Here is a 13,873-nt window from a genome sequence, read left to right on the forward strand (position 1 = left end):
TTTTTTTTTTTTACTGGATTTTTTTTAGGGGTGCAAGTGCAACATGAGGACTTCCTAAGAGGTCCAAGTGTTGGGATTTCTTACTTGATGATTATAAGCTCCAACTATCTTCCAATTTCTCTAAAGCTGAATGGAAGACATTAGAGTAATGTGACACCAATTTCTATAAAATTTGAGCGAGTAACGTGATAATAATTTTCACAAAATTTGAGTGGGTAAGTTTTTATTAAGAGAAATGATATGTCTACAATAATTTTACAACATTTTTATAACAAATCCTAAGTGGCAGGTTGTTACTGGTTGTTATTATTAGGGCAAAAAAGTAATCTTAGTGTTAGTTTCAAATTTGAACCAATAACAACTAACCACCTGTGATTTGTTGTAAAAATGTTGTAAAATTGTTGTAAACGTAGCATCTCTCTTTTATTAATTCTCGTTTAAGCATATTACAATTTTACCAATATTATTTTATCATTTATCATTCATCTATCGTTATTCATAACTTACCACATTTGACCATCGTAAACTTACCATATTCACAATTGTAAACTATTTTGTAAAAATTGTTGTGATGGACTGATTGTAGACTAAAACCAAAGGGGAGGGAAAGAAGAAGGTCAAATCACGTGGGTCAGCGCCTGCAACAACTCACTCACCTAATTATTATTAGCAGTTTTTGGCATAACCCCAACTAAATTCGTGACCTCCCAAGAAAACATTTCCAACTCATTTTAATTTTTGCCATTCAAAAAAGCCCTCCTAGATTCTGATTCTTATCCCTTGTACTGTTAAATTCACTGCATCTTTTGTAAGCAAACGGATATTAGAATCTTTGGGAGCTAGTCCCAGAAAGGTAGACAGAAAAACCATGGAAGAATCCTCAGATGAGATTAGAACCCCTCTCAGTAAGTCTCTAGCTAGCTTTCTCATTATTTAATTTTCTAGTACTACTAAATACTGTACTCTAATTCCTTTGTTATTGAAATTGAACTTTTTGTTTATTGGGTTTTAGTATCTAAGGATGAGAAAGATGACCCAGTTGCATCTTCATCACAAGCTATGGAACCCAATTCTACATCCGAGGTTAATGAAGAGCAAGAACCGGAGGAGAATTCACCAATCAAACAAGTTGCTCTAACAGTACCAATCACAGACGACCCATCACTTCCAGTTCTCACATTTAGAATGTGGGTCTTAGGAGCTCTCTCATGTATCCTCCTATCTTTTCTCAACCAGTTCTTTTGGTACCGCACTGAGCCATTAACAATCACAGCCATTTCAGCTCAGATAGCTGTGGTACCTCTTGGCCAATTAATGGCTGCAAAAATCACTGACCGTGTGTTCTTCAAAGGAAAACGTTGGGAATTCACGTTGAATCCTGGTCCTTTCAATGTCAAAGAACATGTTCTTATTACAATCTTTGCTAACTCTGGAGCTGGGACTGTGTATGCCATTCATGTTGTTACTGTGGTTAAGGTTTTTTATAAACAGCAAATCACGTTTTTTGTGTCCCTGCTCGTTATTATAACAACTCAGGTTAGTTTTATTTGTTTTGTTACTTTGGTAGAGTTTGTTTAGGGATATTTTTCTTATGTTTGTTGATTAGGTTTGAAGGGTTTTGAATGGTAGGTGTTGGGGTTCGGATGGGCTGGGATATTCAGGAGGTACCTTGTTGAGCCAGCAGCTATGTGGTGGCCTGCGAATTTGGTTCAGGTTTCATTGTTCAGGTAATTTTGACGAGTAAAATTGTGACGAAGGAAGAGTTATTAGGTATATCAAAAAGACTAATCCAAGTTATAATTAAGATTTTTCTTAATTATTTTTGGGAAATATTTAGTACATATAGCTTAATTCACACATAGTATGCACTATACACTCTTCAAAAACAAGGAAAATTGTGGCTTCAAGTCTTGGTTTCCAACTTCAAAACTGTAACTTAATTTTCATTTTTTTAGGGATTGTGTGTACTATATGTGAAAGTGTGTGTAATAGGAAAATGTATTAGGTATTAAATGATACAATGTCAGTGGTATCAAAATTCAAAAAATGTGAAATATGTTAGCAAAAAATAACTAACTCACTAACAATTAAATGACATGTATTAGTGGTAGTTATTTTTGCACACATATCTCTTTTTTATTGAATTTTGATATGGATGACTTGGTAACATTTGATACCAAATACTTTTTTTTTTTTTCGTGTAATATATACTACACATTATTTTCATAATCCAACTCAATTCTTTAACAAACACCCCGTAGCTAACACATGCCTGTCTAATTTTATTCACATAATCTGAGTATCAAAACATTTATGTGAATATTTCTTAATTTTTGGTTTAAATAAATATGTGTCACTCTTCCGATGGTTATGCTTTCGGTTAGGTGGCCATGCTGGTGGTGAGTGATGATCATGACCGGTTGGTGTCTCAGATTTATTATTATCGTTTTTTCAATTCCCCAAGCTCACTATGTTGGTTATTCAAAGTCAAACATTACTAAAATTACTTCTTGCAGTAAGGATCTGTTTAGGATCTATTAATTTTGATAAAACTGAAATATTTTTACGAAAAGTACTATAAATAAAAATAAAAGTTAATTGAAATAGTATAGTAGGACGTATAAATAGTATCAAAAAATGCAATGAGACCCATACATTATAATAAGAAAGCTATTACAATAATTTTTTATGCATGTGCATGCACATCATGCGTTATTATGTATTTAATTATTATGTTTATTCTTCTCAAAAGAAAAAAAATATATTATGTTTGTCAAATTTTTAATTCAAAATCAACAGTACAAATAAAAACGAGCTTATTAGATGATACTTTTCATAATTGACAATAAAATAAGGACAGCGTAGATGATGGCCTTTATAGGCAATGTGTTGCTATGAGATTTATTTGACAATTTGTGATTAGTTTGTTATTTACGTTTTAGTACTGTTTATTTTATTTATTTTTTGAGATTAGTATATTGCAAAAAAGACAAGTTGAGATTTGAACTCCACCCGCGCGCACACACGCACGTATATATGAGTCCAAATCCTCTGTCTCATCAATTGTGCTCCACTTTATGCTCCACTAATAAAACTTGGACAACTAGCCTCTTTCATTAAATGAGATAATTCTGACTTTAATAAGAGAGGCTAGTTGTCTTATTTAATGAGATATCTCATTTAATGAAAAAGGTTAGTTGTTCAAATTTTATTGGTGGAACATGAAGTGGAGCATAATTGATGAGACAGAGGATTTGGACTCCGTATATATATAGTTTTTTGTTTTGCACCATATATACCTAACCACCTGAAGGTCAAAGGTGAGCACACACTCACACCCCCAGACCCCAGAGCCTGGCACTTTTGGATTGAGCATCTTATGTGTTTGGAGCAAATGAATTTGGTCGAAGTTTTCGCTTTAATTCACATTAAGCTCGATTTTTTTTTTTTTTTTTTGGTAGACTTTAAATTCATTTTGGCCCAAGTTAACATTTACCACTAAATCCCAATCCTCTAAATCAGCCAAACCAAAGCTGTTTGAAAATTTGTTTCGGGTCCATGATGACAATATCCACTAGTCAAAATGTCAAATATTTAGGGCCCGTTTGGTTTAGAGGTATCTCAGTTTTCATTTCTCAATTCTTAGTTTTCATGACTTAAACTCAAAACCCATAACTCACCAGTCAAACTCCACCATCACTCAAAAAATCTCAATACTTTGTTTGGTCACAAAACTCAGTCATTTATCTCTGTTTTTAACTTCACTTTTTGCCAAAATGATGGACCCACCCACTGACACTGCACAGAAAAATACGGTTGCTACCCGCGTCCCTTTTCTTCTCTGCTCTTCAAACCCAGCTTCACTGAAACCCAGCTCCACCACCACCAATGACAAACCCTTCATCCACCACCATCAACACAGCTCCACCACCACCACCACTACCAATGCCAAACCCAGAAATCCACAACCACAACCACCACCACCAACAGCCCTCAACACAACCACAACGTCCACCAAAAAATTTGAATGAATCAAAAATCCAAACCCACCAACAGTCCTCAATCAAAACCACAACCTCCACTAAAAAATCCAAGCCTCAAACCACCACAACCACAAAAAAAAAAAACCCAAACCCAAATCCTTAGATTAGAGACCCAAACTCAGCCATCTCTACCATCACCGCTTGAAGAAAAAAAAAAGAAAAAAAAAAGTAGCTAAGAGAAGAAACCAGAGTGAAGAACAAAGAAAGAAGAAGAAGAAGAAAAAAAAAAACCTTAGAGTGGGTCTGAAGAAGAAAGAAAAATAAAGAAGAAGATGAGGAAAAAAAAAAGCCTTGAAATCGAAGCCCCAAAAGCATACCTTAACCCGATTAAAACGTAAATCACAACTAAAATCGAAGCCCTCTGCCATCTCTGCCATCATCGCGTGAAGAAAAAGAAGAAAAGAAACTAGAGTGAAGAAGAAAGAAAGAAAAGAAAAAAGAAAAAAAAAAGAAGAAGAAGATGAAAGAACCCAGCTGTGAAGAAGAAAGAAAGAAAAGAAAAAAGAAAAAGAAAAAAAAAAAAGAAAAAAGAGAAGAAGATGAAAGAACCCAGCCGTGAAGAAGAAAAAAAAAAGATAAGAAAAAGAGAAGCAGCTAAAAGAACCCAGCTTAAGGAAGAAAAGAGAAAAGAGGTGACGGTGGAGAGAAAAAGTGAAGAAGAAAAAGTGGCCTTGAGTGTCTGAATGTGGGTCCCATAAAGTCACAATATTTACCACTAAGCCACTAAGTTATGTAACTCAGAAACTGAAAACATCAAATTGGTGTTTTCAGTTTTCGGCACTGTAGCATCACTCAAACTCAGTTTGAGTGATGAAAACAAAGATAGAAAATCAAGCCAAACATCAGATTTTTAGTAGGTCTCACGCCAATTCTCAGTTTGAGTGATGAGAATTGGCTAATCCAAACGGGCTCTTAGTGTCCTCGTGAATGAGTTGGTCACGTATTTTCAGAAGCTCAACTCACTTATTAAAGCCATCCAATACCCACTAAAACATTAGTATATTCACTTTACTGAGAGAGCTCAAGTGTTTTCAACTTTGTCCCAGAATACTCAATTGGACAATTTTCTTTTCATCTACAAAACATTAGATGAAATTTCCAATTTCCAAATATTAGATGCTATTACTTTGTTTACATAAACAAAGATTGAATTAGTGAAGCTTTGGAAAAAAGCCAAATTTTCCTCATAAAAAAAGAGGAAAAAAAGAAAGAAATAATTTAATGCATAAGAACCATATAATAGCATTAAATTAATCAAACATACTACACTACTACAATTTTCATTGCAAATCTTGCCCAATCATATAGGAGCCCTTACAAAAGCAATTTGGGCTCTAAGTTAGCCCAGAATATAGACACATAAGTCTCGTTATTTCTGGGCTTCGAAAGTAATTAAGCATTTTTTTTTTGTTTCAGGGCTCTTCACGAGAAAGAAAAAAGGCCCAAAGGTGGATTAACAAGAACCCAATTCTTTTTAATTGCCTTCATCTGCAGCTTTGCTTACTATGTATTCCCAGGCTACCTCTTTGAAATGTTAACTTCCCTCTCTTGGATTTGCTGGATATTCCCCACTTCTGTCCTAGCCCAACAGCTTGGTTCTGGTCTTTATGGGCTTGGAATTGCCACTGTTGGGCTTGACTGGTCCACTATCTCTGCCTACCTTGGGAGCCCTCTTGCAAGTCCATGGTTTGCCACAGCCAATGTTGCTGCAGGATTTGTTTTTGTAATGTACATTTTGACCCCATATGTTATTGGCTCAATGTCTACAAGGCCAAAACCTTCCCTATATTTTCTGATGATCTTTTCACCTCAACTGGCCAAGTGTACAATATTTCATCCATTCATTGATTCTAGTTTCCACCTTGACCTCGCGGCATATGAACGTGAAGGGCCACTTTATCTCAGCACATTTTTGCAATGACTTATGGTGTTGGTTTTGCTGCACTTACTGCTACAATTGTACATGTTGCACTATTCCATGGAAGGTACTTAATTCTACCAGGAACATTATGACATTCAAATTTGACATATAATGTACAATATATTATAATGTGACAAGGAATTGGCTCAGGCAGCTAGCGTGTTAATGTTTAATGCTCATTTTTGTGTGGTAAAATGTAGAGAAATATGGGAGCAAAGCAAATCGAGTTTTCAAGATAAAACAATGGATATACACACCAAACTAATGAGGAAGTACAAGCAAGTTCCTGAGTGGTGGTTTGTGATCATTCTTATTTGTAACATTGCCTTGACCATATTTGCCTGTGAATATTATATTGAACAGCTTCAACTGCCTTGGTGGGGTGTTTTACTTGCATGTGCAATTGCCATTTTATTCACTCTTCCAATTGGAATCATCACTGCTATTACAAACCAGGTAATTTATTTTCAAACTTGAATAATTTTTACGTCTTTTTTGAACCTATTTTACAAAAATATTGACAACTTTTTATGTTGTTGCATGTATTGTCCACCAACAATTTATGATATCTCTAAGCAATTCAGCTTCTTATTTGTTAACTCATCTTAACAAATACAATTTGTTTATTACATACAAGGTCAAATAGTCAATTTAAATATATTTGCATCAATTAGTTTATGTTCCTAATCTTTTTCTAATGGCAGACACCAGGCTTGAACATCATCACTGAGTATATAATTGGGTATATCTACCCAGGATATCCAGTTGCTAACATGTGTTTCAAGGTTTATGGGTACATAAGTATGACACAAGCTGTAACCTTTTTACAAGACTTCAAGCTAGGTCACTACATGAAAATCCCTCCTAGAACAATGTTCATGGCACAGGTGATCAGTTATACTTAAATCCCTTAAACCTGTTTCCTATAAATCTATTTGGATGCATTGTCATTAATAACTTTTTTACCTCTGCCTAATTAGGTTGTTGGACCCTTATAGCATGCTTCGTGTACTTGGGCACAGCATGGTGGCTAATGGAACCATCCCTGACATATGTGAGGACACATCCTCTGTATGGACCTGCCCAAGTGATACTGTGTTTTATGATGCATCTGTTATATGGGGTTTGATCGGTCCTCGTAGAATTTTTGGAGACTTGGGAACATACGAGGCAGTAAATTGGTTCTTCCTAGGCGGAGCAATTGCTCCTATTCTTGTGTGGTTGGCAGCTAAAGCCTTCCTCAACAAGAGTGGATTAGACTCATTAACATGCCAGTCTTGATAGGTGCCACAGGATATATGCCACCAGCTACTGCAGTCAACTACACTACTTGGATTATTGCAGGTTTCTCTCTGGGTTTGTTGCATATAGATATATGCCGAATTGGTGGCAACGTAACAATTATGTTCTTTCTGGGGCACTTGATGCTGGCCTTGCCTTTATGGGGGTGCTTTTATATTTTTGCTTGGTTTGGAGGATGTTAGCCTTAGTTGGTGGGGAAATGACCTTGATGGATGTCCCTTGGCTTCTTGCCCAACTGCCGTAGGTGTTGTGGTTGAAGGTTGTCCAGTTGTCTACTAAAAGAGATGAAAAAGAAACGAAATTGGTTTACATGTGTAATCAAAGTTCCCAGTGGATCTCTTGGGGACAAGAAAACTCACTTTTCTTCAAATTCACTTTGTATATAACCCTTCTCCCTCTTGAAGAGTTCTTATTAAACTGGGAGGCAGTTGGCAATTGAAAATCAAATGTTATACAAAGGTTAAAGATTTATACCTTTGCATCAAGAAATCCTTAGATTTGGATGACTTTTTAGTATGTTGTGCATGTTGGGGTTTATCCGTGTCTTAACTAAGGAGAGACAAAAGGAAAATTAATCTTGATTACGATATCATCGTAAAAATTTATAATTGGACATGAACACTACAAGTGATCTAAGAAGTTAGGATCCTGTGTACCTTCTTAATTGCAAATTCATGCACTACAGAGGGTATTGCACCTGCTGCAATTTACCCATTTCCTTCACAATTTTTTTACTTTTTTAACTTTTTCATTTGTTTTTAATATATTTTATTCAATGGTTGAGATTGAAAGTTGCTTTTCAACTTTCAATCTCAACCATTCATTTGGTATTGCACCAGGTGCAATATCCTAGGTATTGCACCTGATGTGAATCCGTGTACCTTCTTACCCAGAAAAGAAAAAGAAATTGAAAATTAAAAAAGAAAAAAGAAAAAAGGATATGTTAACGGGTGCCTTAAAATAATTGTTAATAAACCATATTAGGAAAATTTTGATACAACTTTTATGAGAAATATAAAAAGCTATGAGAAAAATAAATACTTTATCTTTTTTCCATAAAATGTTTCTAAAAAAAGTTCTTAAATCAATACCCTTAGAACATTTGTTAATATTTCCTTATAAAAAAAATTAAAAAAAAGCACTCTGCCTATCTTGTGGCATTATTATTTGCATAGTGTTATTACACAATGAAATCGTATTTTAAACTCACAAATTTAGTTTAAAAAATGGATGTGTAACAGAGCATGCAATACTTTTTTTTTTTAATCGTTATTATATATTGAAGTGGTATTGTCACATCTAACTGCCTATAAAGAAAAGGAAAAAAAAAAAAAAAACTTTCACAACAGTGGTTTAAATTTCATTACATGTACTTCTGTTAAATTGGGTTATTGCCATAAGAGAGAAAATGTCGCCTTTAATTTATTTTTTTTTTCTCTACAGAATTATATCGTTTTAAAGCCTTCTGAAAAAATCAATCTAAAATTTTTATATTAATGATGGCTCAGATTAGAACCAGTAAGAATTTGTTACATTAATAATTTGTAAAAATGTTGTAAAATAATTTGTGTTTGTAGTATTACTCTTTGGCACATGAGTAATGCTACAGATATAAACTATTTTACAACATTTTTAAAAATTGCTGATGTTGCTTACCATTTACTAAATAATTATTGGTAAATAAAAATGTGATATTAATGGTCGTCCAGATTAGAACTAGTAAGAATTTGCTACATCAATAGTTTGAAAAATATTGTAAAATAATTTGTGCTTGTAGCATTATTCTTTGGCACCTATGCACATTAAAATTCATGCACTAGTGGCACTTTCCTTTTTCCTCTCTTTTTATTAAATGAAGGTGAGTCAACCACTAAAATTATTATTATTATTATTTTAGATAAATACAATAGAATTTCAATTAGTAATTTTTTTTCATGATAATGTTCTTTATTATCAGCCCCAATACACTAATTGATTTTTTTGGCACAAGCAAGGTTTGAACAATATCAGTTGAGCTAATTAGAACACACAATTTCTCTCTTTTTGTTTATACACCTGGCATATTTAGTTATTGTCTCATAATCCAGCTAGCTGTGAATATAATAGTCAACAAAGCTAAGAAATCACTTTCAATAATATTTGCAATCCAGTAAAACTTGAAAGTTACATGAAATTAAATAAATTATAGTATAACATAGAACCAAGTCAGCTAAGAACAATGTAGCTGACTTCAATTGTTTTTGTTTGATCATTTGTTTTTTTGTCTACAAAACTGTTCATGGTGTCTTGCAAGGCTTGCAGTTAGTCATTCTAAATTTCTGAAGAAGATCAGATGCATATTTGGTTTGATGGACAAACAAACCAGTAGAGGTACGATCAATCTGTAAACCAAGAAAGTAGTGAAGCAAGCCAAGATCTTTCAGATCAAACTCCTTGAGCAAAAGCTTGATAATAGAGGATACAAAGGAAGAGCTATTACCAGTGATGATAATATCATCTACATAAAGCAACAAATACACAGTGAAAGACTGATGCCTCAAGATGAACAAGTTACCATCAATAGTTGAAGCACAAAAACCCACATTAAGCAGCTGAGAAGTAAATCTCTCAAACTAAGCCCTAACAGCTTGCTTGAGACCATAAAGGGCTTTATGAAGAAGACACACATGTTTAGGAAAATCAGGATCAACATATCCTTGAGGTTGTGCCATAAAGACCTCCTCCTTAAGAACACCATGTAAAAAGCATTTGAAACATCTAATTGCTTCAATTTCCAACCATGTTACACAGCCAAAGTAAGAAGAAGTCTAACTGTAGCAGGTTTGACAACAAGACTAAAGGTTTCATCATAATTCAACCCATACTGTTGTAGATACCCTCTAGCCACTAACCTCACTTTATACCTTGCAATAGACCCATCACTGTCTCTTAAGCTTATAAACTCATTTGCAAGTCACAACATTCTTATGTGGAGGAAGAGGGACCAAAGACCAAGTTTGTTGCTTCTATAATGATTGGAATTCAGCATCTATGGTAGCCACCCATTAAGAATGCTTGGAAGCAATGGTAAAGGAAGGAGGTTCTGTTTCAGTATAGTCACATTGTACTTGCATAACTTTAGGCTTATATATTCCATGCTTAGACCTTGTAACTATAGGATGGGTATTAGTGGAAGAAGGAACAAGATTAGTAGGAGCAAGATAAGAGGAGGATAAAGAAGGTTGAATAGTATCTCGAAGGGTAGGTAAAGAAGGTATAAGGGTAGTAGATACTGAGGAAGAAGTGTCAATAGGAGCAAGAACAGCAGGAATATGACAAGAAGTAGAAAGGAAGGAGGGAAGTAGAGAAGACACTAAATCAGAATCTGATGGAAGGGAAGAAGAATTAGGAGTAGCAACAGATGGAGAGGGTTCTAAAGGAGCAGGAGGAGACATAGAATGAGACAACCAATCAGACAAGGAAGAAGAAAAAGGAACATGAGGATTGGTAAAATGAGAATTAGTAGCAAAAGGAAAGAGATTTTCATTAAACAACACATGACAAGCAATGTATGTCACGACCAAATCCATGGAACATGGATTTAGATACATGACTAACCTACTGAACTTATATAACCCAATGAACACAATTAGTTTAAATATAATTCGAAACTCCAAATAAACAATGCTCTTAATAAATAACCTCTTACAAAAATCTAAACTCCACAAATTGGAAATAATCTCCAAAATATAAATCATGAATTACAAAATAAGGATAACTAAAATTCTATAAGTCTTCAGGTAATATAGAAAATCGCCTACAACTTCCACGCTCAACCTTGCACCTTACAAAGCGATCAGAAGGTCCTATATTCCCCACTATACTTCAATCTGAAAAATAGTAATTGATGAGGTGAGCCACATCTAGTAAGTAATTATACAGAATACACAAAAGAACAGAGTCAAGCAACGCACGAGTATTTTGATTTTTCACAAACTCATTTAATGATATCAAAAATAATTATTTCAAAACATATAATGAATCACTTAATACATATGTAATCACATCTTAAAATCATTAGAAATCACATACATATAATTGATCAGAGCACAGTGTCACATATACACATCACATATTCTCACATACAATCCTGTGAGCGGATACCAACATCTAACCCCTGCTGGTGAGGGATCAACACATATTCTCACATACAATCCTGTGAGCGGATTTACACATATACCTGATACATCTGATCAATTCTAAAAACATTCATTCTGAGTCACATATCACAAAACGAAATATATACAAAATAGAATAATTTTCTTAATATTAACAATTATTCCAAATATACAGGCATAGCGAATATCACAATATCGAATTGAACATAAATCAAAGGATGCTTGACTCTCACTTAGGGAATGAATAAGAACAAATGAAAAATTTGATTAAGAAACTTTTTAAATACCATTTGGAGAATAGGAACATGACTTTGAAATCACTTGGTTTTAACAAATTTAAAGGACAAGAACCTTTTTAGAAAACTTACTTTGAAATTCAATTATTTTGAAAAATAGTTTAGTATAAATCATCTTTTAAATGAGATTTGGACGTTCAAAAACGTTATTTAAAATTCGAACTTTCTCTTTAAAACATTGTCTAAAAGTTGAAGTTTCTCTTTCAATAATGTAAAAATAATGCTTTCAATAAACTTTAGAAAACATAAGCTTAAAAATATGGCTTTTGAAAACCTTTGACATCTAAGAACCTAAATGACAAAACCTGTGCATATTATGCATAATTACTTACCTCTCTTGCTAATATATCCGAACACAGCCGAGCACTTTTAGTCTTCGTAAGCTCTAAACAGAAAATTACTTTAATCAATAAGCATGAAATTTCATGATCATAAACTACTTCCTAAAACACTATAATCCTCCACAACCTTCTATTTATTTTCCTAGAGTCATAATATAGGCGGAACTAGTTCCCATACGTAGAAACATCAAATCCGAATATACCTATTAGTTTTCTAAAACAATTGACCAAATATCAAATATCAAATTAAACCAACCACAAGACCTCATGTTATTACTGATCGCCACCTTCTCTTTAGGTCAATCCTAAACTAATAATATAATCAAGAAAACGTGGAAAATCTAATAGGACGTAATATATATAAATCTAATAGAAGACCCGATATAAACAAATCTAGGGACCCACAGAGAACAACATATACAAAACCTCAATATATACAAATCTAATAGGAAGCCAATTCTAATTTAATATATAACCTCAATGATTTTAATAGCATAATCCCACTGGAACGGTGGCAGCATCATTGTCTCATTATTTATATAATTTATATGTACAAAACTGAAGAAGACTTAAGCCAAAATCACGGATTCATTGAAATTCCGTGGCTCAATCTTGGATTCAAAGACTAACGCAAAAGTGTAAACCAAATTCTAGGAAAAGATATCTCTTTGAAACAAATCCACACATCACTAACTCTTTTAATTCTTTGATTCTAACAGATGAAAAATCATACCTGAACAATCGGTTGTCTCTTCAATTAACTCCAAGGAAAAATACACCTTTTAGCCTCCTTAGTGATGAAACCCTAGCCTCCTTAGTGATGAAACCCTTCTTAACCCAAACCCTAATTATCTTTCCTCCAACTTATATTTTAACACATTAGAAATGTGGGCTTGGTGGGGTAGTGGGCTGGAGTTTAAATCCACTTAGGCTTATCTCTTTAGTCTCCAAGAGCCCATAGAACATCTTTCTCTTTCTTTTTTATTTATTTTAATTGCCTCACTAAATTGTATGCACTAAAACTTTAATTTTCTCACCTATTTGTAGCACCACAAAATTGTCTACTCCCATCTTACTATGCACACACATACAATACCTCAACTCTATATAAAATTGACAAGGTATAGTGATAATCATAAATCAAAATTGGGTATTACAAGTATGTTCTATTAAAGTAGATCAGGCAAATATAACCTTTAGACAGAGAGGATAACCAAGAAAATACATGGTTTAGACCCAGGTGTAACTTGTTTTTATTATAGTCTCAAGAAAAGGATAGCAAGCACACCAAAGGATTTAAGAGCATGCACATATGTGATTTAGAAAACAATTTCTCCCAAGAGACTGAAAGCTTAACATTGAAGAAGGAAGCCTATTAATAAGGTAATTGTAGCAATGAAAGCATATAACCAAAAATTAAGAGGAAGATGTGATTGGAAAGGAGAGCAAGACCTATTTCAACACATGTTTGTGCTTCCTTACTGATACACCATTTTGCTCAGGGGTATGAGAACATAAAGTTTGATGAAGAACACCATGGGCAGAACAAAAGGAATTGAACTCAGCATTAGTATATTCAGAACCATTGTCAGTTCTTAAAATTTCAAGTTTGGAATTATGTTGAGTTTCAACCATAGACTTGAAATGCTTAAACACAGACAAAACTTCAATTTTAGACATAAGAAGAAACAACCAAGTGAAACGAGTGTAATCATCAACAAAGAGTACATGGTAATTAAAACCAAGTAAAGAAGTAATGGGAGAGGACCCCAAAATATCACTATGCATAATCAAAACTGAAGTGGAAACAATG

General features: G+C 33.8%; 1 protein-coding gene and 1 long non-coding RNA gene across 2 annotated transcripts; one reads left to right on the plus strand and one right to left on the minus strand.

Annotated features, from left to right (window-relative positions):
- Positions 1-637: 637 nt before the first annotated feature.
- LOC112012478 (oligopeptide transporter 7-like) lies at positions 638-7,772 on the plus strand. Its single transcript, XM_065764692.1, is given in 14 exon segments — positions 638-905; positions 1,013-1,536; positions 1,630-1,727; positions 5,460-5,785; positions 5,788-5,885; positions 5,887-5,950; positions 5,953-6,028; positions 6,165-6,420; positions 6,669-6,858; positions 6,945-6,998; positions 7,001-7,198; positions 7,201-7,311; positions 7,314-7,427; positions 7,430-7,772. Coding segments are annotated over 14 exon segments (2,262 nt in total). The 5' UTR covers positions 638-868; the 3' UTR covers positions 7,546-7,772.
- A 3,141-nt stretch (positions 7,773-10,913) lies between these two features.
- LOC136063795 (uncharacterized) lies at positions 10,914-12,102 on the minus strand. The gene is made up of 2 exons (XR_010625442.1): positions 12,052-12,102; positions 10,914-11,135 (listed from the first exon to the last, which is right to left on the minus strand). It is a non-coding gene; the product is annotated as an uncharacterized LOC136063795 (long non-coding RNA).
- Between the last annotated feature and the right edge of the window lie 1,771 nt (positions 12,103-13,873).

The sequence above is a fragment of the Quercus suber genome, unplaced genomic scaffold (genome assembly GCF_002906115.3).
Source record: "Quercus suber isolate HL8 unplaced genomic scaffold, Cork oak 2.0 scaffold_578, whole genome shotgun sequence".
NCBI classification, from domain to species: Eukaryota; Viridiplantae; Streptophyta; class Magnoliopsida; order Fagales; family Fagaceae; genus Quercus; species Quercus suber.